At 40.4% G+C, this 26,296-nt stretch overlaps 1 protein-coding gene across 2 annotated transcripts in view; it reads right to left on the reverse strand.

Annotated features, from left to right (window-relative positions):
* The window catches only part of ttc27 (tetratricopeptide repeat domain 27), a 172,427-nt gene that overhangs the window by 99,699 nt on the left and 46,432 nt on the right, over nucleotides 1–26,296 (reverse strand). For both annotated transcript variants that reach the window (XM_028467681.1, XM_028467679.1), the window contains exons 6-8: nucleotides 25,466–25,624; nucleotides 24,890–25,029; nucleotides 12,966–13,078 (exon numbers count right to left, since the gene is read on the reverse strand). In XM_028467681.1, coding sequence (XP_028323482.1) covers nucleotides 12,966–13,078; nucleotides 24,890–25,029; nucleotides 25,466–25,624 — 412 coding nt within the window. The remainder of the gene's footprint in view (nucleotides 1–12,965; nucleotides 13,079–24,889; nucleotides 25,030–25,465; nucleotides 25,625–26,296) is intronic.

Genomic DNA, 26,296 nt, shown 5'->3' on the forward strand with positions numbered 1-26,296 from the left:
GACAGGTTGTCTGAGGTGTGCCCCAGGGCAGGCAGCTAGACCAGTTGTTTACTGTTTACTGCTGCAGCACGGGCATCATGTCTAAACTACCAAACTAATGATCTGGTGTCCAGGGAAGAACAAAAACGGAAAGAAGAGGAGGAAAACGTGGAAAAGCCAGAGGTAAGCCAGTGTTTGACTATCATGGATTAATGAATTGTTGTGCATTATCAAACAAGCTAGCAGAGCGACCATGCTAAGGGATGTTAGCAGCTAGTGCTAAACAGAAACATATAAAATATTAGCTTAAAAAAACATTGATTGCAATGGCAACAGCGGTCTAATAGTTTATTACATTGTAGTTTAATGTAATTTTAGGAGAACTATGTATTATTATGTACATGTAAGGACTGACGTCACAGTTTGTGTTTTACAAAATTAGGATCAGAGATAGCTGGCGCCTATATATATACAGTATATACAGTATAAATGACTTGACATGATCTATAAATAGGTAAACATAGACAAATTATTAAGAAAAATGTTAATATTTCTAATTTTGTCAACTAGTACAGTGCCCATCGGAAGTATGCATTCATGTGGGAGCATAAGGGGTATATTTGCGGGTCCAATTTTCCTGGTTTAATTCTATGGACATGTGCATGACTTCATCACTTTTATATTTTTTTGTGGTGTATTTTCCTGTAGCATATGTTTTTTGGAGTCATGTGTATTTATGTATCTTTCTGTTGTCTTTTTGTGCATAAATGTTTGCTGTTTTTTTTCATTTAAATTTTTTTTGTAATGTATATTTTTTGGGGTCGTGTTTTTTTTTGTTTCTCTCTGTTGTGCTTTTGTACATTTTTTGTATAATTATTGTTTTGTTGCCATTGTAGTGTGATTCAGGAGTCATTTTGTGTATTTTTTGTGTAAATATTTAGTTTTATGTATTTTTAGTATAAATATTCAGTTTTGTGTATTTTGAGCCATTTTCATATTTTTGTTGTATTTTTCGGTAATGTATGTTTTTCAAGTCATCATTATGTGTATTTTTTGATCTTTCTGTGAATTTTTTGATCTTTCTGTGAATTTTTTGTATAATTATTGTTTTTTGTTGCCATTTTAGTGGGATTCTGGAGTAATTTTGTGTATTTTAGTTTGTTTTTTTGGTGTAGTTTTGTACATTTCTGTTGTCATTTTAGTATATTTAGTTTAGTGTATTTTGAGTCATTTTCATATTTTTGTTGTCGTTTGGTGTATTTTTCTGTGTGCGCGCGTGCGTGCGTGGATCAAATATCTCCCCGACGCGGTGCGAGTTTGACCTGAAACTTGGTCAACGGGTTCCAAATACCCCGAGTGTGTGTATCTGTTATTTTGGAGTAATTTGGTCATTTCAACATGTTTATTTTAATTTTATTTCACTTCTGGACGGCCCCAAAATGAAACCTATTCAGCTTTTGACCTCAGGGTGTGAGGGGGCGCTAGCGCACCATCTATATCTATTTCACTGCACAGCTCACTTCCGGTACGTGCATGAGCTCCTGTGGACTTCTCTTTTCTCTTTTGAGGAAAAATACCTTTTTACTGTTCTTTATTTCGAAATATATTTTCATGTTAGTTTGACCGTACGCTATTTAGACCGGACAGACCTCACCCGGAAGTTATTGACGGCAATAGCTGCTGTGTTGAAAGCTGCACATTTCTCAGCAGCGCGTGTGTGAGAGAACCAACGGAGGAGATTTGTGTCCAAGGCAGAGAGTCACACACACACACACAGACGGTGATCGATAGTGAAGCGCACGTGATCGGTGATCGGTGTGTGTGTGTGTGTGTGTGTGTGTGTGTGGGGTAGTGACTGTAGTGTTGAGTCAAATCTAAGTGTTTACATGTTAACAAAAAACTAAACAATATTTATACAGGAAATACACAAAATGACAACAGAAATGCAGAAAAATATACAAGGCTCCAAAAACACACAAGATTACTCCAAAAAACATATTACAGAAAATTACACCAAAAGACAACAAAAACATGAAAATGACTCAAAATACACTAAACTAAATACTTACACAAAAAATACACTAAAATGACAACAGAAATGCATGAAACTATACCAAAACAAAAAAAATACACAAAATGACTCCAGAATCACACTACAATGGCAACAAAAAACAATAACTATACAAAAAATGCATAGAAAGACAACTGAAAGATAAAAAATACATAAAATGATCACTTCAAAAAAACATACATTACAGAAAAATACACCAAACGAAAAAAATATAAAAATGAGTTATAAACAAAACAACACATTCATCATGCGCATGTCTCATAGAATTAAACCAGGGAAATTGCACATGCTATTTTACTTTGAACCTGCAAATATACCCCTTAATAATGCTACGGAGTATGTTGTTATTATTATGCCCATTACTGACAACTCTTCTTAAGCTCCCACTATATGAATACATACTTCCGATGGGCACTATACTCGACTTCAAAAAAAACATACATTTACAGAAAAATACACAAAATTACTTGTGAATCACACTACAATAGCAACAAAAACAATAATTATACAAAAATACAAATGACTCCAAAAGAACATACATTACAAAAAAATTTAAATAAAAAAACAGCAAACATTTATGCACAAAAAGACAACAGAAAGATACACAAATACACATGACTCCAAAAAACATACGTTACAGAAAAATACGCCATACAAAAAAATATAAAAGTGATGAAGTCATGCACATGTCCCATAGAATTAAACCAGGAAAATTGCGCCCACAAATATACCCCTTATGCTCCCACATGAATACATACTTCCGACGGGCACTGTACTAGTCTATCTAAAAAGTAAGGATGGTCTGTGTGCGTGTGTGTGCGTGTGTGTGTGGAGCAAATATCTCTCCGACGCGGTGCGAGTTCGACCTAAAACTTGGTCAATGGGTTCCAAATACCCCAAGTGTGAATCTGTTATTTTGGTGTAATTTGGTCATTTCAAAATGTTTATTTTAATTTTATTTCACTTCTGGACGGCCCCAAAATGAAACCTATTCAACTTTTGAACTCAGGGTGTGAGGGGGTGGTAGCGCACCATCTATATCTATTGTCACTTCTGGTTCCGGGTTCATGACGTCACCGTGTCGCAGTTGTTTGGGTTTAAAAAAAAAAAAAAGTCGAAATTAAAAACGTTTTTGTACCACTAAAAGTCATTTAAGTTAAAGGTATTGTGGACGATGTTTAAAAAAGAAACTCCCTCTCCATATTTTGAAAAAAAAACGAGCATGCGCAACACGCCTACGTGTGCGGGAGAGCGTGCACAAGCCCCGTTTTCCTCGTGCACAGCTCTGTTTACAAGTTGGTGTGGAAATCGGTCATACAAGCTTACCTTACAAAAGAAGATTTGCACTTTTCCCACTATGTCAGACTCGCCACCGGTAAGTGAAAATCCATTTTCAAAGGACCCGGTGCGCACCGGGCACGAGCACGTACGACGGTCTTTTGTAAACATGATTGACAATTAGGAGGACCAATAGTCTTGATGATCCACCCGGAAGCTAAACATTGTCGACAGTACCTTTAATATTTCATGGTTATTTAATATTATTCCCATGATTCCAAACTTACTTTAAATCTCGGGTCACAGACTTCACTTCCTCCTTCATCTCCATGAGTGTGGGCGGTGGCTGTGCTGACGGTCGTTAGCCGACCTTATCGCAAACATTCTGATTCTTCAAACAGAGGAATGTAACGTTATTGTGAGCGGATGGGTCCACTATGATTATTGTTTGTTCTGCGCAACGGTGAGTGTTTCTTCTTATATTCTTCTATGTGCTAAGAAAGATGCTTGCAGCTACAATGTAAACAAACATACGGGATGTACATGGTGAATGCACACAGAGCCGCCGAGAGAGAGTTGGGACTTTGGTGTGGCAAAACATTTATTTTTCCTGGTTCTTTCGGGTCTCTCTCTCTCTCTCTCTCTCTTTTTCACACACACACACAGACACACAAAATTATATCTAAAAATCATACTACTACCGTATTATTGTTATTGCTATTCTTATATCATTCTTTTTTGTATTATTCTTTTATCTTATAGTTACTAGTATTCTCATTGTATTATTATTATTGCTATTACCTTATTATTTTATGTTGTTATTATATGATAGTCATTGCTATTCTTATATTTACCATTATATTCTTTTTCCTTATTAATGTATATTTTTTATTATAGTTACTGGTGTTCTCATTGTATTATTAGCATTGCTATATTATCATTATATTACCTTATCATTATTTAATATTATTTATTATTAATAATGTTTTTAGTGCATTACTATATTATTTTGTTATTGAAATTATTACCATTAATATCATTACAACATTACTTTTATTACTATTACTACTTTCACTATTAATATTATATCCCTATCAACATATTTATTATTATCAGGGCTCTACACAAACTTATCCAGTGGTGGCACTGGTGTGACATACTTTCTCTGTTAGTCGAGGGGTTGTACAGCATAGACATACATGCTGATGAATAGTTGACTTAACTGGCTACCGTAGTTACCGTGTCTCTCTTAACAACCTGCGACAGATTATGTGCAAGAAACGCGCGCATGTGTGATAAATAACGCACGAAGGAGATGGCTGGCACACACACAGTATTTATGTGTGTGTGCCAGCGCACATACATAAATATGTGTGTGGGCGACCGTGGCTCAGGTGGTAGAGGGTCGTCTTCTGATCGAGAGGTTGGAGGTTCGATCCCAGTACCTGACTATGTGTCGAAGTGTCCTTGGGCAAGGCACTGAACCCTAAGTTGCTCCCAGTGGTTGACTAGGGCCTTGCATGGCAGTCCTGTCCCACTGGTGTGTGAATGTGAGAGTGATTGGGTGAATGAGCTGATATGTAAAGCGCTTTGAGACTGCTTCAGTGTGGTGATAAAGCGCTATATAAATCAAGTCCATTTACCATTACCATTTATAATAAAAAATATACTAAATGAGTAAAATAAAACTAAAAACTAAACAATATTTATACAAAATGACGACAGAAATGCATAAAAATATAAAAAAAGGCTCCAAAAACACACAAATTTACTCCAAAATACATACATTACAGAAAAATACATTAAACAAAAATATGAAAAATATTTACACAAAAAGTACACAAAATGACAACAGAAATGCATTAAAATATACAAAAAGGCTCCAAAGACACACACAGCTACTCCAAAAAACATTCATTACAGAAAAATACACCAAACAACAAACATATGAAAATGACTCAAATTACACAAAACTAAATATTTATACAAAAATACACATAACAAAAAACAATAATTATACAAAAAATGCACAAAAAGACAACAGAAAGATGACTTCAAAAACATATATACATACATACAAAAATATAAAAATGAGTAACAAAAACAATAATTATACAAAGATGCACAAAAACACAACAGAAAAATACGCAATTATACCCCTTATGCTCCCACATGAAAGCATACTTCCGACGGGCACTGAACTAGTATTTGTGAATTTGAAAAATGCATTTGAAAATCTGAAAAACATGTGTGAAAATCTAAAAAACTGCATGTGAAAATTGCGGATCTATTTGTGAATATTTTTTAGACACATCTCTGCCCATAGAATGGATAGGGCTTTTTTAGCTTGTGTTGGTTAAAGTTGCTTTATAAATCACCACCAGAAAATGACACTATTTTTACTAAATAGTTTTTGTGCAATACCTCTGAACTGCGACCATGGCTCAGGTGGTAGTGGGTCGTCTTCTGATCGAGAGGTTGGGGGTTCGATCCCAGTATCTGACTATGAGTCAAAGTGTCCTTGGGCAAGACACTGAACCCTAAGTTGCTCCCAGTGGTCGACTAGCGCCTTGCATGGCAGTCCTGTCCCACTGGTGTGTGAATGTGAGAGTGATTGGGTGAATGAGCTGATATGTAAAGCGCTTTGAGACTGCTTCAGTGTGGTGATAAAGCGCTATATAAAATCAAGTCCATTTACCATTTATTACAATTCCAGTATTGTTAAATCTGGAAGTTTTGCATCTTTTTACAAAATGTGAATGTCAATAGTAAAATATTTTAGACATAAGTGTTTAAATTAAAAAGAATACTCGATGAGCCAACCCACTACAATCTATCTATCTTTAATCTGTATCTTGTTTTTGTGCAATGCCTTACTCTAATAATATTAATAATTTGTATTTTGAACCTGTTACTAAGATATTTAAATTGGCTTTTATTTACTTGTATGAGAAACGCTTTAATCAAAACTACATAAAATGTCAAAAAAGTAATTTTGCTCATGTTTTCGCCTTATGTAAAGCGTCTTTGTCGATATGGTAATGACCACTATGCAAGTGTTAGAAATTATTCTGATAATAATAATATAACAATAATGTAAATATCAATTACGTGGTATGAAAAACGCCAGATAAGGGGGCACCAAAAGAAAATCTCACCGAGGGCGCCAGAGAGTTTCGGGCCGGCACTGGATTGAATATATTCGGCCAAATATTGCAAAAAAAAAAAGCCACATTCGGCCTTCGGTTTAGTGAGTTAAATGCAAGGTTGAATAGTAGCGTGTGACGCAATGGTGCAATCAAACAACATGCAGTGATTTTGAGTCGGAAAAGTGTGAGCGCGTTGCTGCAGGAGCACAGCAGCAACAGCTTCTCCTTTCCGCACACAAACAGACTCTCTCCTTTCCGGTCACCGCTTTCCGTCGTCAGTCACCGAGCCCGATGTTAGCACTGTGAGCCACAAATCCGTAAACATCCCCATTGTTTCCTCCTCAGTTCACAAGCAATGTCGGGTCTCGCTGCATAGACTGGTGTAGCATTAGCAGGGAGTTCTTTTTTTTCTTTGTTTTTTTTTCTTTTACCTTGTCTGCACATGCTGTCAAAGGTCACAAGAAGTGCAATCATTATGAGACAGCAATGCATATTTTGTTATTGCAATAAAATAAATTGATTTATTTTAAGGCTTAATTGTGACCATCACCAGCCCTCCCTAAGGAAGGGTAAGAAATCTTTTATTATTGGGAGGATATAAAAAGGGAGAGCAGTGCTACACCTAGGTGGAGTGGGGAGGAGAGGGGAAAGGGAGCAGGGAGGAGAAACTCAAGGTAGGAAATAGAAAGGGTGGGGAGGAATACATTATTTCACAGTGAGGGTGAGATGTGAAGTTGTAGAACATATTGTGCTTATTATGTTGTGTAATCAAGCCAGTATAGTGACAAGTGTGAAGCTTAGCTATAAAGTTGGTGGCTGTGGACAAGGGGAATGAGTGAGTGGTAATATCTAAAGCAGGTATTTGGGATTAACGTGTCTGAAGTTAAGCCCAGTATGAGTTCTATCCCACATCCCAAGGCGTGCCAGTGCATCGTAGACCAGTATATGTGCAAAAACCGCTACCGCAAACCCAGGAACTGCCCCGTGCTCGCAGATGCAGCCAGGCCAGCAGAAAGAGCGGGGGCCAGGGAGCCCCAGGCCACCCCCCCACGGCCGAGCAGCTCCCCAGACGCCCCCAAGATCCCAGGCCGAGAGGCAGCCAACGCCCCCCACACACACACATCCGAGGAAGCCCCAAGCAGCCGAGCACCCAGCGCATCCCGCCACCGACGGGCACGGGGCACCACGGGCCCCAGGGCCGCGCCGAGCAGCACAACCGGAGACCCCCTGCGGCACCCCCCGAACCATGCCGGCCACACGGAGCACGACGGGCGGCGGCCGAGCAGGAGAGAAGCCAGCGCCCACACCAGGGCCAGCACAGGCCCGCACAACACCACAACATAGCACCCTCCACCCTGTGGAGGGTGGAGTTCTAACAGCTGATGTGTGTAAACAATGGGTCTGTGGCTCCAAGCAGTGACACGATCAGCAGCAGAAAAAGTAGAGCAGTTTGGGCGTCCAGTAGTGCAGATTGCATTTAGATACATGGCAATAAAGTATAATATATATTCTATATTAAACCGCAGTGTTGTTTTAGCTGTAAGATAGTTGGTGAGGGATGAGCTCACTTTCTCAGAGGCATGTTAAGTGATGTTACCTGCCAACGTGGGCAAAATCCAACTCGCCCGTTTGGAGCTGACTTTTTACAAAATGTGGAATAACAAGAGAGGGAGATAACAGAACTTTTTCAACTTTGGCCCTCTGAATGAGGCTAAAGGAATATATATCACTGTAGCAAAACTATTATAGTGATTTTTTTCATCATACCTCCCCTTTAATGCACTTCAGTTTTTTTTGGAATGCATGTTGTGCTTTAATTGAAGGCACCTGGTCTAGACAGGAGATTTGTTCATTTAAATTAGGGGCGGGAACCTCTGGGTACCTCACGATACGACACGCAATACAAAGCTCACGATAATGATTATCTCAGGATATGAGAAATCAATCTACAATAATCTGACATAATAAAAAGAAAATGTAAGTGAAAAATTAATTTTTTTATTTCATATCTCTGAAAAACTATAAATTGAAAAAGTGTCCTATGAACAGTGACACTATTTTAGTGCAACATTTCTGTAAATAAGTGTCAACATACCAATGTAAACAAATAAGTATCTCCAATAGTGCTTTCTGTAAACAAAAAATAGAGTCTTTCTTACCAGTGACACCATTATAGTGCAATATTCCAGTAAACAATATATTGGTTCCTTCAACAAACAGTGACAAAATTTCTGTGAAGACCTACCTGCACATTTTAGTGAAAAAGCAAAAAAAGATGTTGGGGAAAAAAAAAAAAAAAAAATGAAATTAGAAAAAAAATAATTCGATACTTAGCGGGAGCATATCAGGCAAAGATTTACTAAAAACTGACAAAGACTTAATTAAAGTAGTTTCATTACTAAATAAAAAAAGTAATAATAATAACAATAATTAGGGACGTCCCGATCAGGTTTTTTCCCCCCAGAGTCCGAGTCCTTTGATTTTGAGAATTGGCCAATGCAGAGTCCCAATCCGATACTTCTATAATACATTAAAAAGATAAAGAATAGCAAAAAACATATCCAGGATGTCCCTTATTTATTCTATTCACCTTATTTTAACATTCAACCCTAAACAGAGCACTTCTGTGATGTAGCTTGATCAACCAAGCAATAAATTAAAAAAAATTAATTTCAGACTTTAGTGCAAGATTAAATATTAAATAAAAATGTCTGATATAAAAATTAATTGTGCCTCATCTTAAAATACCAAACAGGCATGTAAACAAATAAGAAAATAAAAGTGCCACAGTGCTGTAAAGTAAGGCCAGTAATGTTCTTTTAGGAACTACACTCTGAATGCTTACTCTCCTCATTTAGTTTCAAAGATTGAAATGTATATTTTTTTTGATGAAAGGTATGACAACTTAATTTTGTTGGCATTGCAGGGGCAGAGCATGTAAAGTATTAGCTGCTTACTAAATAGTGTGTGAGGTGAGGTTCTTGAAATTCTTTCACTACTATTGTAGCCACAGCTGCCCTGGGGCAGACTGACGGAAGCGAGGCTGCCATAGTGCGCCATCGGCCCCTCCGACCACCACCGACACTCACTCACACACTACATTCATACTAGGTAATGTGGGTAAGGTGCCTTGCCCAAGGACACAATGACAGATACCACTGGGGTGACTGCCACCCCACTGTGGCACCTGGAATTCTCAGTGGCCATATATATTTCCCTGTGAAACATGTATTTCAAAAGTTTCTTTCAAAATAAAAAACAAGTCCAACATGAGACATTAATTATTTACTTATTTTTGACCAGCTGTCTGCGTCCCACCAAGTACAGGTCCACGACCAACCAATTGAAAATCACTGATTTAGAACACACCTGCACGTCTTGCTGTAGGCGCTTGATATAGGAAATACTGCAGCAGATTGACTTAGGATGGTCTATTCTCACACACAAACATACACGCAAATCACACAAACACTGGTGCGAGCGCGCACACACAAACACTTGTGTACAAACATGACCTCAAACATCAGTGCGCACACACACTAGCATCAGGCTAGTTGCCAGAGAGGCTAACAATATGTTTTGTCTCTTCCAAACAGAACAAATGTTGTAGGGATTTAGCTGCTGTTGAACTCCTTTATTTCACAAACGTGTGGGAGCACGTCTGAGAACTTGGGTCTAACTCTCCAACTCCGCTCTGCATCCAACTCCTCAGTTTATATTCAATTTTTTTATAGCGCAGTTCTCCTGCTTGATCTCTTTTTGTGCAGACGGGAGTTCAGAGAGCAGGCCACTTTTCAATAAGAGTTTTTCTTCTTTAGGTGCTATATCAAGTGTTTGCTATTTGGGTATACTTTAACAGTTTTTACAGGGTTGACCATGCCCTTTCAATAAAATACTAAGAGCTGACCACATCTGTCAGTTTATCGATGTCAGCATCAGATTTCTGAAACACATCCCAAACAGTACTGTACAGACAGCCCTGCAAAGTTAGAATTGCTTCCACTGACCATATTTGGGTGTTATTAGCTGTGACTTTTCCCCTCTGGTGAGACGTGTGATAGATGGGAATCAGAAGTGATCGGCTGATCTTAGCGAAGGGAGAGGGATCGATTTGTAAGCGTCTTTATTTGAGAATCTTACTCTTTCTAGTAGCGCAGGACACTTACTTAAAAAAGTTACAGAGAGTTTAGTCCAGTGAGCAATGGCCTCTGAGATCCATAGGCACATGCACACTCGCGGTTCAGTGGAACAATAGAACACCACTTCCTGATCGACGCAAGATGCAATGACAACAACATGCTTGTCCAGCTAAACATCCAACTGGACCCAATCACATAGTATATTATGCGCTCACCAAAAGCTAAGACTCCCCCTCAAGTCAGCACCCCGCGAGTCAGACGTCAAAATATCACCACAGGCCACAGAATTTCTGCCTGTCTCTTCGTGGGTAACAACTGAAGTGCTCCCAGGCACTTTTCCTGCCCTCAGCAGCATGTTACAAACTTGGCTAGACATTCACTGCAACCCCAATGGTTGAAGAAAGCGATGACACAATTAGCATACTCTGCCAAAATCCATCTAACAAAACGGTTGCTATGCTCAAGTCTTATTTTGGGCTGGCTAATAAACACAAATCACCACATATCGCAAACAAACGCTGCATTAAAAGAGGATGCCTCTTTCCGCTTATCGTGGATGATCACAACAGAGTTTATCAATCAAATTCATCTAACGCAACCATATTACCAACAGCTAAAGCCCTAGTGAACAGCATGACACACCAAACGGAAGAGGTAAGCTTTACTCTGCTAATGCTGACATTAGTGAGTGACATGAGTTTTAGCTGGGAAGATGGCACACATTGTAGGCTCAGGTTTGTCATACTTATCTGTATGAGACATGATCTACACTAACTTTTCCAGTGGTGGCACCAGCATAGAATTTGGTCGCACCTTTTTTTTTTTTTAAAGCCATGTTGACTTAACTGGCGTACAGTAGTTGAATGATATTTGCAAAATGTTTTAATGTTTTAGTGTCAATATTAAGTTTTCAAGCAGTGGCTGAAAAAACAGGTAATTTCTTTTATACAATTTGAAAAAAAAACAGCAAAGCATAACAACAGGTTACATGTTTTTTTTATATTTTGCAGAAATGCTGTACTTGAATTAACTTAACAGTAGCATAACTAACGTAGCATTTGCATTGCTTCACCCCATGAAATTAAATTCAGAGGGTCCAGCTCTTTCTAGTGGGGTCTCCTAATCCTCTTCCCCTGGACAGGGGTCTGCAACCTTTACTCTACAAGGAGCCATTTTGCCTCATCTCACCTGTATTAAAGTCCTCCTGGAGCCGAAAAAATACTTTCTCAATGAAGACAATACAGTGTATTAAATTATATATTGTTAAAATTGTATAGAATAATGTTTGATTTAATTTGACTTGATTTTTATTGATCATGTAAATGGAAACTTAAAAACAGCTTAAAATAAAATAAAATAAATAAAACAGTATCTTGCATCTTCAAATTCTTACGCATCTCAGTTTACATGAACACAAAGTTATATAAAGAAGATTTTTTTTAGTTGATGTATTTGAAAGGCTAGGCTTGAATTTGATAACACATGATCATGTGGTCAACACATGCTAATTGCTCTTTTCTTGCCACACATAAAGCATGCATATTTAACCAGCACATTGGTGGTTAAATGAATCTGTTTCCACACAATTAAAATCTCTAGTTTCTTCCAGAATAGTGTTTTTGTTGGTTTAGTTATCTTAACAGGGATTTAAAACGTGAAGTTAGCCACAGGTGCAGGAAAGTTGATGGTCTGTAGATGTTGCAGAAGGTGAAGTAGGAAGGTGCTGAGTCATTGCACAGCGTGATTTATTTTTAGGTTAACAAATTATTAATGCTTGATTATATTCATTCATCTATAATAGCCTCTATAAAAAAATAACTATTTCAATAGTTTTTTTTTAAGCTATAAGGAGCCATTGCATAAGAGTCAAAGAGCCACATTAGGCCACAGAGCCACAGGTTACAGACCCCTGCCCTGGGAGAACCACAGCTGAACATCTGGCCTGGCATCATAGTCCATCAGTTCTGGTCCCTCCATGCTGATTCTGATGAGGTTCTCCTCTTTGGTGTGGAACCGTGTATGCGCTGCGCCTGTATACTCTCCGCTCAACGCGCTCTCCGCTCGGCACCCCACATGCACTCCGTCACTATGCCCGGTGACCTCAGCGCATTCTTCTTTCCTCCTTTTGGATTTTCATTCGCACTCGCACAGATGCGACCAGACAAAATTTTAACTTGCACACACTGAAAAAATAGATGCATATGCGACCAATTTGGTCGCAGTCTCGAGCCCTGGAAGGTGCTGAGAATCTCCTCTTGCCTGCCACCATAAGACCGCTTTTTCTTCACCCTTGCAATGTGATGCCACTACAAATGCACACACACTTAAATTCTGAGGCGGCAGACTTACCAGACGGCCAGGATGACAGCCTGCTCCTCGGCGCTGAGGTTAGGAAGCTTGTACTCATCAGGTTCGGCTAAACTGAGGCTATCCAGCACAGTGTCATCACTGAGATTGCAATCCTGAAAAATGGAAACACAGTACACTTTCAAAAAAACAAAAAAGTAATGAAATGAGGGGGCGCTAGCAAGTAGGCGATGGAGTGTTTTGTCAAGCTCTACTGAAAATTTTGTTTAAAAGCTGTAACTAGGCACTTTTTTTATCATCTTTGGCGACGTTATATCGCTTTAAGTGTCTCCTTTGTCCGTCGCTGCTCATTACTTGCTGGACCAATGGCTAATAACTTAAGAAAATACAAGTTCGCCAGAGGATCCTCTACTCCTGGGCCTAAAGCCACGGCCTCGGTTACTGATGCTGGCGGACGGAAGTCACCGCGACTGCATGACCAAATGGACACGGAAGACATGAAAGCCGAAAATACTTTGTTCATTGAAGAATGAAATGGTCGTGCTGCTTAAGTTGGAGCTGAAAACCGTGCTTGTTGAGCAGCTAGAAGTCATTAGAAATTACCTACAAGATGTGAAATCAGAGGTGACTAGCAGCACGGCTACAATCTGCTCCGACTTGGACACGATAAAAACAACCATATCCGAAATTGAACGTGGACCGTCAGCGTGTTCTGATGACGTGACTTCACTGCAAACTAAAGTGGGACTGCTGGAGACTGAAGTAACCAGTTTGAAAGAAAATGCCTCGACTTTGAGGGAAGGATGAGACGCTCCAATATTCGGATCTTGAATGTGCCTGAAACACCCGGTTCTAGCACTCCATCTGCTGTCTCCAGTCTGCTGAGAAAGGTGCTGAACTTGGACAGAGACATTCTGATCGACCGGTCTCACTGGGGTCTGCCTGCAAGGAGATCAGATAAACCCAGCGCCATTGTAGCTAAGCTACATTATTATCAGGACTGTGTGGAGATTCTCCACCGTGCTTGGGAAACCGGCCCGCTTCAAATCAACGGAGCTACCGTCTATATATTCCCGGATTACCCCCCCAGTGTGGTGCAGGCGAGATCAGCATTCACGGAGGTAAAGCGTCTGCTGCGGGGACGCCCAAACATCCGATTCCGATTCCCCTACCTAGCGAAATTACGGATCACACACAACGTTACGGAGAAGCAGTTTGTAAATGCGGAGGAAGCCCTGGCATTTGTAAAGGCCGAAATTCTACCACAGACGTCACAAAACCGAACATGTCATGAAGATAAGTGACAATTTACCTTACAAATGTTAACGCTATCATCTGTCCTGGTGAGTAGTAAAGACACGCTGGTTGTCGTTGTAAGGACTCAATATGAAGATGCTTATATGTTGGCGGACATAAATATACTGTTAATATAATATATGAATGACACATATACTTTCTCTAGTTACCTGTTTTACTAATGTTCCTGATAACACATTTCCTGCTTTTTTTCCCCCATTCTTATCAATAAAAACATCCCATTTGTGATGTCAAAGGTTGAAACTGATTCTTCAGGTCGCTATATAACAGTGGTAGACAGGCTTTATAACACTCCAGTCATCCTTGCTAATGTTTATGCCCCAAACTGGGATGATAGCTCTTTTTTCACAAAGTTCTTTTCCTACCTTCCAAACATGGACACCCATCTCATTCTGGGCGGGGACGTGAACTGTGCCGTCACCTGCTTTAGATTGCAGCTCATCTAGCGTTTCAATCAAATCCAAAACTGCTCATACAATTCAATCATACCTCGATATAAATGGAGTAGCTGATGCTTGGCGCTTCTTGAACCCCAAATCTGTGTTATTCTTTTTTTTCACCTGTCCATGGTACATATTCACGTATTGATTATTGTTTTCTGGACAAAAGGCTTCTTTCATGGATAATGAAATGTGAATATGAAGCAATAGTCATATCTGATCATGCTCCATTATTAGTAACTTTACGTGTGCCAACTTTTCATACTGCGTATCGTCCTTGGCGCCTCAACTCACTTTTACTATCTGACGAAAACTTTGTTAATTTTATATCATCAGAAATAACCTAATTTCTTAAGTACAATAAAACCCCAGAGATGCCTGCATCAACAGTTTGGGAGTCGATGAAGGCATATCTTAGAGGACAAATTATTTCGTACAGTGTGAAACTCAGAATAAGTCACTATTCAAGACTGGAAAAGCTGACCAGTGATATTTTAAGTTTGGATAGAGTTCTCGCTGTTACTCCAATTAATGATTTATTAGTAATCTATAGCAGAAGTGAATGATAAATTTGGGTGAGGCATAAAGGTCATTTAGAAACACCTGCTTTCATAAATTTTATTCCAAATTATATACTACAGAATCCCTGAAAGACGGGTCTTTGCTTAGTTCATTTTTTAAAGAATTGAAGATACCTAAAATTGATAATGAAGTTGCTACGGATTTGGAAAGACCATTCTCCACAGCAGAAGTGATAAATGCTATAAATTCAATGCAAAATGGAAAGTCTCCATGTCCTGATGAATTTCCTAGTGAATTTTACAAAAGGTTTGCTGCCCAGCGTGCCCCTGCTCTACTCCCTGTGTTTGAGGAATCTTTTACCAACTCCTCACTTCCCCCTACAATGCGCCAGGCAGTCATCTCGCTAATCCACAAAAAGGATAAAAATTCACCGTGGCTCAGGTGGTAGAGGGTCGTCTTCTGATCGAGAGGTTGGGGGTTCGATCCCAGTACCTGACTATGTGTCGAAGTGTCCTTGGGCAAGACACTAAACCCTAATTTGCTCCCAGTGGTCAACTAGCGCCTTGCATGGCAGTCCTGTCCCATTGGTGTGTGAATGTGAGAGTGATTGGGTGAATGAGCTGATATGTAAAGCGCTTTGAGACTGCTTCAGTGTGGTGATAAAGCGCTATATAAAATCAAGTCCATTTGTCCATTTACCCTTGGAGTGTGGTTTGTATCACCGCAGCAAGATTCTAGCCAAGATACTGGCACATCGGTTAGAATTTATTCTTCCTTCTATTATTTCTGACGACAAAACAGGGTTCATTAAAAATCGCCACTCTTTTTTCAATATATGACACCTATTTAATATCATCTATGACCCCACTCCATCCAACATCCCAGAGATAGTTTTATACTTGGATGCTGAAAAAGCTTTTGACAGGGTGGAGTGGGATTATTTGTTCTATACCCTTAAACAATTTGGCTTTGTCTCCAAATTTATCTCATGGATAAAAGTGTTATACTCCTCTCCAACAGCTGCTGTACGTACAAACAATCATCTGTCTGCCTATTTTCCACTGTTGACTGGCACCAGACAGGGATGTCTACTATCGCCCCTATTATTTGCTGTAGCAGTTGAACCACTACCTGTTGCACTACGTGGTAGAGCTGATATGAAGGGGAAATGGCGAAATAGCTTGGAACATAGGATATCCCTTTACGCTGATGATATACTTTTATTCTTGTCTGAACGCTTGACTGGTTTACCGATCATACTGAACACATTGGGAGAATTTGGCAAAATATCAGGGTTCAAAGTTAATTTACAAAAAAGTGAAATCATGCCACTTAATAATACTGCCAAATTGATTAATTTTGACCTTTTTTTCCCTGAAAGTTAACACATGAAAATTTAAATATCTCATTGTCATATGTCATTCTACCTATTTAGATGCATTGCTTAATACAAATCTTCCTTTATTTAAACGTATACCTGAATATTCTTCAAATCCAATAATTAAACACTCTTAAGATATGGACGCAATTTCGAAGAGTTTTTTCATTAAAAGATATTTCAATCCACGCCTCTATAACAAAAAAACATCTCTTTAAACCATCAATCATGGACAAAGCATTTGATGTCTGGGTTAAAGGAGGAGCCACTACAATTGGAATTATGTTTATAAATGACACTTTTGCATCTTTTGATCAATGGACATCAAAATTCAATATTCCAAGGTCACATTTCTTCAGATATCTTCAGATTCGTAATTTTGTATCAACATTTATCTCCTCTTTTCCATCCACACTGACCAGCTCTCTCCTAGACTCGATTTTGAAACTGAACCCATCTTCTAAAGGCTCGATTGGACTTGTTTATTCTTAAATTAACACTCACGACTTGAAACTTTTGATCAGGTTGAAAAACTGTTGGGAGGAAGAATTGGGATTAGGACTTTCAAAGAGAATCTGGGAAGAAGCTGTGGGAAATATACACTCTTCTTCCATTTGTTTAAGACACACCGTGATCCAATTCAAGGTTATGCATCGTCTCCACTGGTCCAAAATCAAACTATCTAAAATGTTTCCTGGTTTTGATCCCTTGTGTGACCGTTGTAGGCAAGCACCAGGCACTCTTAGACACATGTTTTGGTCCTGCCCAAAACTGGATGGGTTATGGAAACTGATATTTTCAACATTTACAGATGTCCTAAAAACGTCATTAAAACCCACTCCCATAGCGGCAATATTTGGGGTCATACCACATGACTTGCATCTCAGTTGTCTGGCCAAAACTATGGTTGCTTTTGGTTCTCTTTTGGCACGCCAACTGATATTGTTTAAATGGAAGGACAAACATCCTCCGAGTTTTCAATCATGGGTAAATTATATTGTTCATTTCTTGAAATATGAGAAAATACGATACACCACAAGGGGCAGTGGCCAGAAATGTTATACTATCTGGCGACCTTTTCTCACTTACATAGAGAAAATGGAAGCTAACGATACTGTAAATTAGAGCTGATGATCCCACCACTTTTTGGGTAACCCATTTATTTTGTTGTTCACTCAGTTTTTTTTTATTATTTGTTTTTAGTGTATGTATGCATATATGTGGGCATGTGTGTATTGTGTATGGTACGTATGCATATATTTATTTTGTGTATTTTATATACTTTCTATAATTTACCCTTTCACAGCATGTTTGAACTTCCGTTATTGTTTATAAAACATGAGAATAGCTCAGCTGGAGCTATGGGGTGGGGGAGGGGGATGTTTCACTGTTCTTAATTTAAACATCATTGATGGTAATGTTTTTGTTTATATGTATGTATAGTTGAAAAAGTAACAATAAAAAGACTTTGACAAAAAAAAAGTAATGAAATGAATGATATGTTTTCTTTTTCCAATACCAAAGAAAACCAAAGTGAGCACTGTACTTGATGGCAAACTTTGATCCATCGATGTCGGCTTTTCCTATCATTGTGAAGCAGAATTCAGCATTGAATTGTTCACCCACTAATATGGAACTTGAGCTGGGATTGGACCGTTGTGAGACAGGTTAGTTTTACCCTACTGATGATGTGTTGTTGCAATAGTAATCCTGCTCAGTATTACCACAAATTCAAATTTAGGTAGCACATGAAATAGATATGGCCACTCTATTCTATCGAAGGCTTGTTGGGCATCCAGCAATAATACTGCTGTATCTCTGGCATTTGATTTTTCATGGATTATATTAAGTGCTCTCCTGAAGTCGTGGAACCCTTGTCGTTTTTGCACAGATCCATTCTGATCATCATCAATTAAATGTGGTCTATATGCATCTCCTCTTTTTGAAAAAGCTTTACAGTGCCCGAGCCACCTCATCTGACTCTTGTCAATGCGGAGGAGCAGCGGCTCTACACTGAGCCCCTCCCGGATGACTGAGCTTCTCATCCTATCTTTAAGGGAGAGCCCTGCCACCCTACGGAGGAAGCTTATTTCATCCGCTTGTACACCCAATCTTGTTCTTTCGGTGAGGATAGGAACGTAGATCGACCGGTAAATTGAACCACGATGGATCGGTGCAGACTCTGCATCACTCTAGACGCCGCACCAATCCGCCTGTCAATCTCTCGCTCCATCCTAACCTCACTGGTGTACAAGACCCCGAGGTACTTGAACTCTTCCACTTGGGGCAGGACCTCATGCCCAACCCGGAGAAGGAACTCCACCTTTTTCCGGTTGAGAACCATGGACTCAGATTTGGAGGTGCTGATTTTCATCCCAGCCACTTCACACTCGGCTGGGAACCGATCCAGTGAGAGTTGAAGGTCACGGCTTGCTGGAGCCAACAGGGACACATCATCTGCAACACTCAGCGAACACTGAGTTGAAGTATAAGACTAGCTTGCCATTAGCTGGCATTAAATTACAAAACTTTACCCAAAGAGGAAAGGTTGCTGGCATCATCTGTGATGACCTGTGCCACGCTAACAGCGTGACTCACTTTAAGTTGTCCGAGGAGGTCATCACTGGCTGCTGCTGTTGTTCGCGTGCTTAGCTCCAGGTGCACGTTGCATTGGTTGGCTTTTACATAACCTCCATGTGGTCTTTTATCCTCTCAGTTATGAATAGCTGGTGTGCTGAATCTGCTTAGTAGTGGCATTGACGTCACGATCAACAAACGAGGGGGTGGCAGGGCACCAAAATGTTTGTTCTTATTTGGTCTGATTACTACCGTTTACATCGGAACCGGTGCCATTTTGGTACCACGTCTTGGTACCCAACCCTCGTCAAGAGTTGCCTTTGATCTCAGTTTAGGTGAACACAATGTTATATAAAGAAGATTTTTTTTCTGTTAATGTATTTAAAAGGCTACAAAAAGTAACTTGAATTTGATAATGATCATGTCGGTCAACACATGTTATTGCTAATTTCTTGCCACACATAAAGCATGCATATTTAACCGGCACATTGGCGGTTAAATTAATCTGTCCCTAACAGGGACTTAACCCTAACAGGGATTTAAAACTTAAAGTTAGCCAGAGGTGCAAGGAAAGTGGATGATCTGTAGATGTTGCAGAAGGTGAAGTAAGAAGGTGGCTGAGTTATTGCACAACGTAATTCATTTTAGGTTAACAAATTGTTATATTGTTGTGAGCACTTGGATACTGTTCTTTCACCCAGGGGGTTGATGGGTAGGAGGTGTGGTTTTACGCCTTATACAATGTGTTGGTGCGCTTTGTATCTTTCATTCGTGTGATGCTGCTGAACTGATTAAAAGCTGTACTAACTTCTACTTGATTCTTTCCTCATCCTGCCACAATATCTTGATTTTATTTGTCATTAATCGTACCTTCTGTAAAAAAAAAAAAAAAAAAAAAAAAATTATTTCAATAGAGTCAAAGAGCCAGATTAAGTTCCGGAGTCGCAGCTTGCAGACCCCTGCCCTGGGAGAATTACAGCTAAACCTCTGCCCTTGCATCATAGTCCATCAGTTCTGGCCATTCAATGCTGATTCTGATGAGCGTGTACGCTCTATCGCTGCGCTCGGCACTGTATGTATATATATATATATAATATATATATATATAAATAAATCAACCAGCAGTCAGGAGGCTCCATGCATTGCCACAAATTACGATTAAGATGTTTTCTTGTGTGCTTACAAATTATTACTCATTATTAAATTCAGAGACAAATTTCACTGTAGGGCTACAATGTATGACATTACATTACTGTGTTTTTAAGTGTTCAGAAGTAGGGGGTACATAGCTTCAGTTTAAAAGTCTGTAGGGGTACAGGACTGTGAAAAGTTTGGGAACCACTGGTTTAGACCAACAGGGGAATATTGATGTATACTTTTGTCAATCTCCAAACACTGCATGAACAGTGGGATTTCCGGCAATTTTTGTCACTGTAAATTGCCATTAACTCCGGGTCAACTGTAAGTTCCAGTCAGCTCCAGATAACTGCCAGGAACTGCCGTAAACTCACAGCACAAGGTGAGAAAGTCACCCCCCCCCCCCCAGCCTTTCGGACTGGGCAAGATTTTTGCACGTAAATGACCATGCTGTGATCTACACAAATGCAAATCAGGACCATCTCCACCAAAAAGACAAGTCTCTGGGAGCCAACAAGTTTAATTAATTCCTTTTTAAAGCAGAATAAAACTTAATTCGTCTTTAAACTGACCTTCTAAACACTTAATTCCTAATGCAACTTTAATTCTGAATTAAATTTAAATCCGAATTAGGTAAATGTGGCTCCTAGTCTTAATTTAAAACAATGACCAATCTGAGCATTAACATGAAAGAACAAATAGTTTTTATAGTAATATTGTGTGTTTTTCTGTCATTCTGTGTATGTTTGTGGTTGTCCTGCTCCTTATGAGGCATTCTTTGCATTTATTTTGTCTTTTTGTGTATTTTTCCTGTAAAATGTATGTTTTTTGGAGTCATAATATGTACTTGTGTTGTCATTTTGCATTTTTTTAAGTCACTTTTGTGTATGTCTGTTGTCATTTTGCTTGTTTGTTAGTACTATAGGTTTGCATGAGTCATTTTTTGTGTTTTTCTTGTCTTTTGGAAAGCCTCGGACTGCTTCGTATGCCGCCGGTGGAGCCTCTCATTGCAGCTCACCTGCTCCCACGACAGCCCGCTATATGTCCCCTCGGAGACCCGTGTTACGATCAGAGCGACGATGAGACACTCCCCGGGAAACCTCCGCTCACGTCTCCATCGGCTCAATGTAAGGTTTCTCCCCAGACTCCTGTCCAGGGTCTGCAGTTTAAGGCGACGTGACCTTCCGTTCTCCGGCCAGCCCTGCCTACCTGGCCCGGTATCGCTGCAGCTCCAGCAAAGCCAGCTCAGCACGCGCAGACGAGGAGGAAGAAAAAAGACTGCCTGACAGCTTTCTTCTCCTCTGATGACGAAACTGACATTCCCTTGTTTTCCAGCTTCGTCCCGTTTGCTTTCACCCGTACATTCTCGGGCTGTTCACGCCCCGTCATCCCCTCTGCCAAGGCTCGGCCCTCTGCTGTTCAGGATAGACAGACTGGTTCAGCAGGTGGCTCGGCTGTTACCTCCTCCTGCATGTCCACACTCACACACATGTTCAAAACAGAGTGATGTGTTCATCGCTCGCTCCCCTCAGTCAAAGGCTAGAGGCACATCATTTGAAAGCAATGTCTGCCACTATAAGCAGGGTGATGACGGATCTCATTATTCCCACTCCCAGGGAGGCTCCGGCCCCCTCCTGGTTGGGAATGGCGGTTTCCCCTTCGTCACCCTGTCCCCTGAAGCAAGCGGTGTGTGTGCTTGCTCCGGGGGGTGTTGCCCTGTTCCACCGGCAGGGGGTGCCTCCACTTTGTAGGAGGCTCCTCTGTAGTTGGCTGGGCGGTCACCGGCTTCACTGCACTGCGGTTGGGCCTCCTGGTGACGCACGGCCCACTGCCACGAGGGGGCTCCATGTTTTTCTCCCTGCACAGTACGGAGGCTCCCCTCGATGTAGACGCACTAGCCCACGTTTGGCCTTCTTTACGCATTCCCCCGCTGGCTCTGAGTCCCTCCACCCTGTCCAAGGTGAGAGAATGCGGACACACTGATCCTGGTAGCTCCACTGTGGCCGGCCATGCATTGGCTGGTGGAGATTTAACGGCTGCTGTGTGCACGTCCCTGGCAGCTCCCGCTGCGCAGGGACCTGTTGTCAGAGGGGAGGGCCACAGATTTCCACCCGTGTCCAGACCGTCTGGCGCTGTGGGCTTGGCCCCTGAGTAGCTCAATCTGTCAGCCGAGGGATTGTCAGAGTGTGATTTCCACCATACAGAGTGCCCGAGCCCCCTCCACTATTTCTCTTTATGACTCTAGGTGGAGACTGTTTGAGGGGTGGTGCCCCCAGAGAAACCACATCCATTTTCAGTGCCCAGTGTTAGTGATTGTCATTTCTACAAGACCTGATTGACAAAAACAAAGCCTTGTTCACTGTCAAAGTGTATTTGGCAGCAGTCACCACGTGTCACATTGGCTTTGGGGATAAATCGGCGAGTCAGCACCCGCTGATCTGCCGGTTTATGAAGGGGGCGCATAGGCTCCTCCCGTGTCCAGATTACTGATGCCACTGTGGGATCTGGCAGTGGTTTTGAAGGCACTTAAATGTCCTCCTTTTCGAAACACTGGAGGAGGCGGGCCTGAAGTTCGCCTCTCTTAAGGCTGTCTTGTTGCTGGCTCTGGCTTCGGGCAAGAGGGTCGGTGACATCCATGCGCTCTTGGTTCATCCGTCGTGCCTTCAGCTTTTTCCAGGTGATGCAAGGATCATCACCTGGCTTTTGTGCCTAAGGTTGTGGGCTCATGTTCTCCCATTGACCTTTTGGCCTTTTCTGCCTCACAAAGTGAGCAGCGGCCGGCTGTGTTATGTCCAGTTCATGCGATCCGCACTTATATGGATATGACGAGGAGCCTCGTGTCAGGGTCTGCAGCCACCTACGGGTCAGCGTGCACACTCGACTCTGGGTCTTGCAACATCCTGGCACCCTAACCCTGGCATCTTGAAAGTGTAGGAATCGAATGAGGATTACTCTGTTCTGGCCTGATCTCGGCGAAGCTAGGGTAGGATGGACTCTCTCCAAGACAAAGGATTTACAGGACTCCAGCTGCAGCCATCTCAGGAACATGGTCTGTATGAACTCCGTCAGAGGTCGGGTTCGCTTGGTTCCCTCAAGGAAGCCAAACAATCACAGGTTCTTTTGTTGGCTCTGTTTTCTTGGTTTTCAGTCTTTATTTCTAGGAATGCAAGTTGTTTTATTACACTTTTCAGGTGAGTTTCCAGTTTTTTCCCGGTTGTCATGATCCAATTTTAAGCCTATTCCACCGTCGTGGTGTTAGAAGCAACATTCTTTTTCATCTCCAACATGCTGCTTTCTAAAGTTGCAACAGAGTAGGTCATCTTATCAAGGGGGCCATCAATAGAGTCCAAATCTGAAAAAAATCCTCCAAACTCTAAGCAAAGTCCCTTTAGCCATGTTAGCAGTAGCCTCCTCCATGTGTTGTGCCTTGCGCCTTGTGCCTTTCCAGTCAACATCGCAATGTTTCAACTTTTTGCGGCGCAATACGAGAGTTGTTTCTACAGTGGATTAAGTCAAAGAGAGAACCGAGATGGATAAAAAGTGCGAGAGTTTTTTCACCGGTAAACAAAGTTAATCACTGACAAAAGGTTATATAATCACTACTCTGCCTTAGGGCTGCACAGTTAATCAAATTTTTATCGTGATCACGATTTTGGTTGCCGCGGTTAAATTAACCTGATCGTCGGCAATATTTACATTTAAAATACGGGCTCTGAAGTCTGTAATATTGGATTTGCTCAGTTTGCCTTTGGTACATTTTAAATTCTCTGCTCCCCAGCTCCCAACTCACCGCTTCCGGGGGTCGTGGACCAGGTTACCTCGTTGCGCCCTCTCCGCTCTACGTCGGGGCCCCCTCGCCCCTGGCATGACTGCTTTTGATACACTTTTATGCTTTGTTTGCACAAATAAAGTGCACGTTTTGAAACAAAGTTTTGAAGGTGTTTAATAGACCTGTTAGTTCATATATATTTCAGCATTTCTTGAGTCTGTTTTCTCCTATAAATTCAGATGCAGTTAACATGGATTAAACATAATTAGTATTTAATAGAATCATGTTTAGGCATTAAATACATTATTGACATTTAATCCTTATCACCTATATAAGGATTTTTTATCTTTTTTTACGGTATTGAAACTTATACCGTTGCTGGTCGACCAATAAAAATCTTGATCGACCACGATGGCATAGACCAACTAGTCGACTAAACGACCAAAGTTGGCATCTGTTTGAGGTGATGACAGAATGAAATTGATTCATGTCCAGGTCATTGCAAATACCAGCATTAAAAGTTACACACTGACTCAAAGTATATCAATATTTTGTTTAATTTTATTATCAGTGCAGGACGCAGGCAGTTGTGGTGCAGTGCAGCTGTAGCATGGTAATGAAGATTACAGAGTTTTTTTTATTTTTATATACTAATTTTGATGCGTCCCTGCCACACCCAAAATCTACATTCAGCAGCCCAAAGGTAATTTAAGTTTGTGACCCCAGCTACAGACTAAAAGGTTTAATAGAATGTAAACATCAGAAGCAGGCATAATGACCATTCTGTAATACTGTGGCATTGTGCAATATCATCTGTCTCTCTCACCTTGGGCAGAAACTCCTGTGGTGTTGGAGTTGGGCTGGTCTCATCATCTCTCTGATCAGACTGATCCTGCTTTCTTTTGACATCCAGGATGAGTTGAGCCAAATACTTATGCTGAAAACGTGTCCTTTTCCCAAGAGCACCTAAAAAAGGCAAAGCAATTAGGTGCCATAACACTGTTGTCTTGATATGGCGTTTTATTTAGTGAGTGATGTTATATTTAAGTTTTTTATTAACATTTTAATTTTTTGATTGTGATTTTTATTCAAGTGCAATTTTATCTATTCATCTATAATATTTTTAAGTTGTTGAAATTCCAATTACAACAGTAAAAGTACATTTGAAAGGATGTACTTGCAATATTATGATGTATTATTTTTATATTAGAGGTTAATATCTATCTAAAAAAAAAAAAAAGAAAAGAAAATATCACAATATCATTTGTGGGACAATAAGTCCACCAGCAAAATGTTTTGTCATTACAGGCCTAACTCCAACCTCTCCAACATGCTCTATATCTCAACTCCTAGAAAAACAGAGTTGCCTTGTGCTGCACTGATAAGCAGCAATCTTACCTACCAATCATTTGAATGTGGAGCCCTGCAATTTCTTGGGCCTTCCTGATGTGTTCTTTGGCTGGCTGGTACTCATAATAGGTCAAGCAAGTGTAGACACACTCCAGATGGAACTGAATGGCCAGTTTTCTTTGCTTGGACAGCACTGAGGTGCATTTCAACACTGCAAGAGGAAAGAAGAAGCTTTTTTCCAAAATGCTGGGGAGGAAATATGCCACAATCATATTTTGCCTTTTGGCTGTTAGCTTTTCAAACTGCTTCTGTGCGTTACCTTTTTGCATAGACTTGGTCAGTACCAGTAGTTTGTGTTACACCTGTTTGGAGAAACCAAGTCGTTTTGACACAACATTGTGTTTGAGTATTAAAACAAACCTAGAAGGGTATCATTGTTTCTCATTTGACCCAGATGTTTCTGAACCTTTTACTCAGACAATGCCATGCCCTATCCTATATGGAGTCTATGTTTACAAAAAAGCAATAGCCATTTACACCATTTGCTCCATTTGTCAGTGTCAAATTCTTGGATTAGTAATTTTAAGCAAATTCCGGACACGTTAGTGCCACCTAACATTTGTAACTTTTCACGGTTTCTTTCAGTGGGAATATGCAATGGTCCATGACTAGCAAATGTAACTTGGACCAAAACCTACATCCAACAGGAGGTCTGCAATTTGGAACGTAGCGGTCCAAATCCCACCGTTTTTAAAAGCAAACTCCTCCTTGAGAGTTCAGAATTTCCACTTGAAATTTTGGATTTATGTTCTTGACAAGTTGGAGACAAATAACTGTTTAACGACTGAGTATTGGGCTTAATCTTAGATACGTTGATCCCAAA

Source organism: Gouania willdenowi, chromosome 15 (assembly GCF_900634775.1).
Source record: "Gouania willdenowi chromosome 15, fGouWil2.1, whole genome shotgun sequence".
NCBI classification, from domain to species: Eukaryota; Metazoa; Chordata; class Actinopteri; order Blenniiformes; family Gobiesocidae; genus Gouania; species Gouania willdenowi.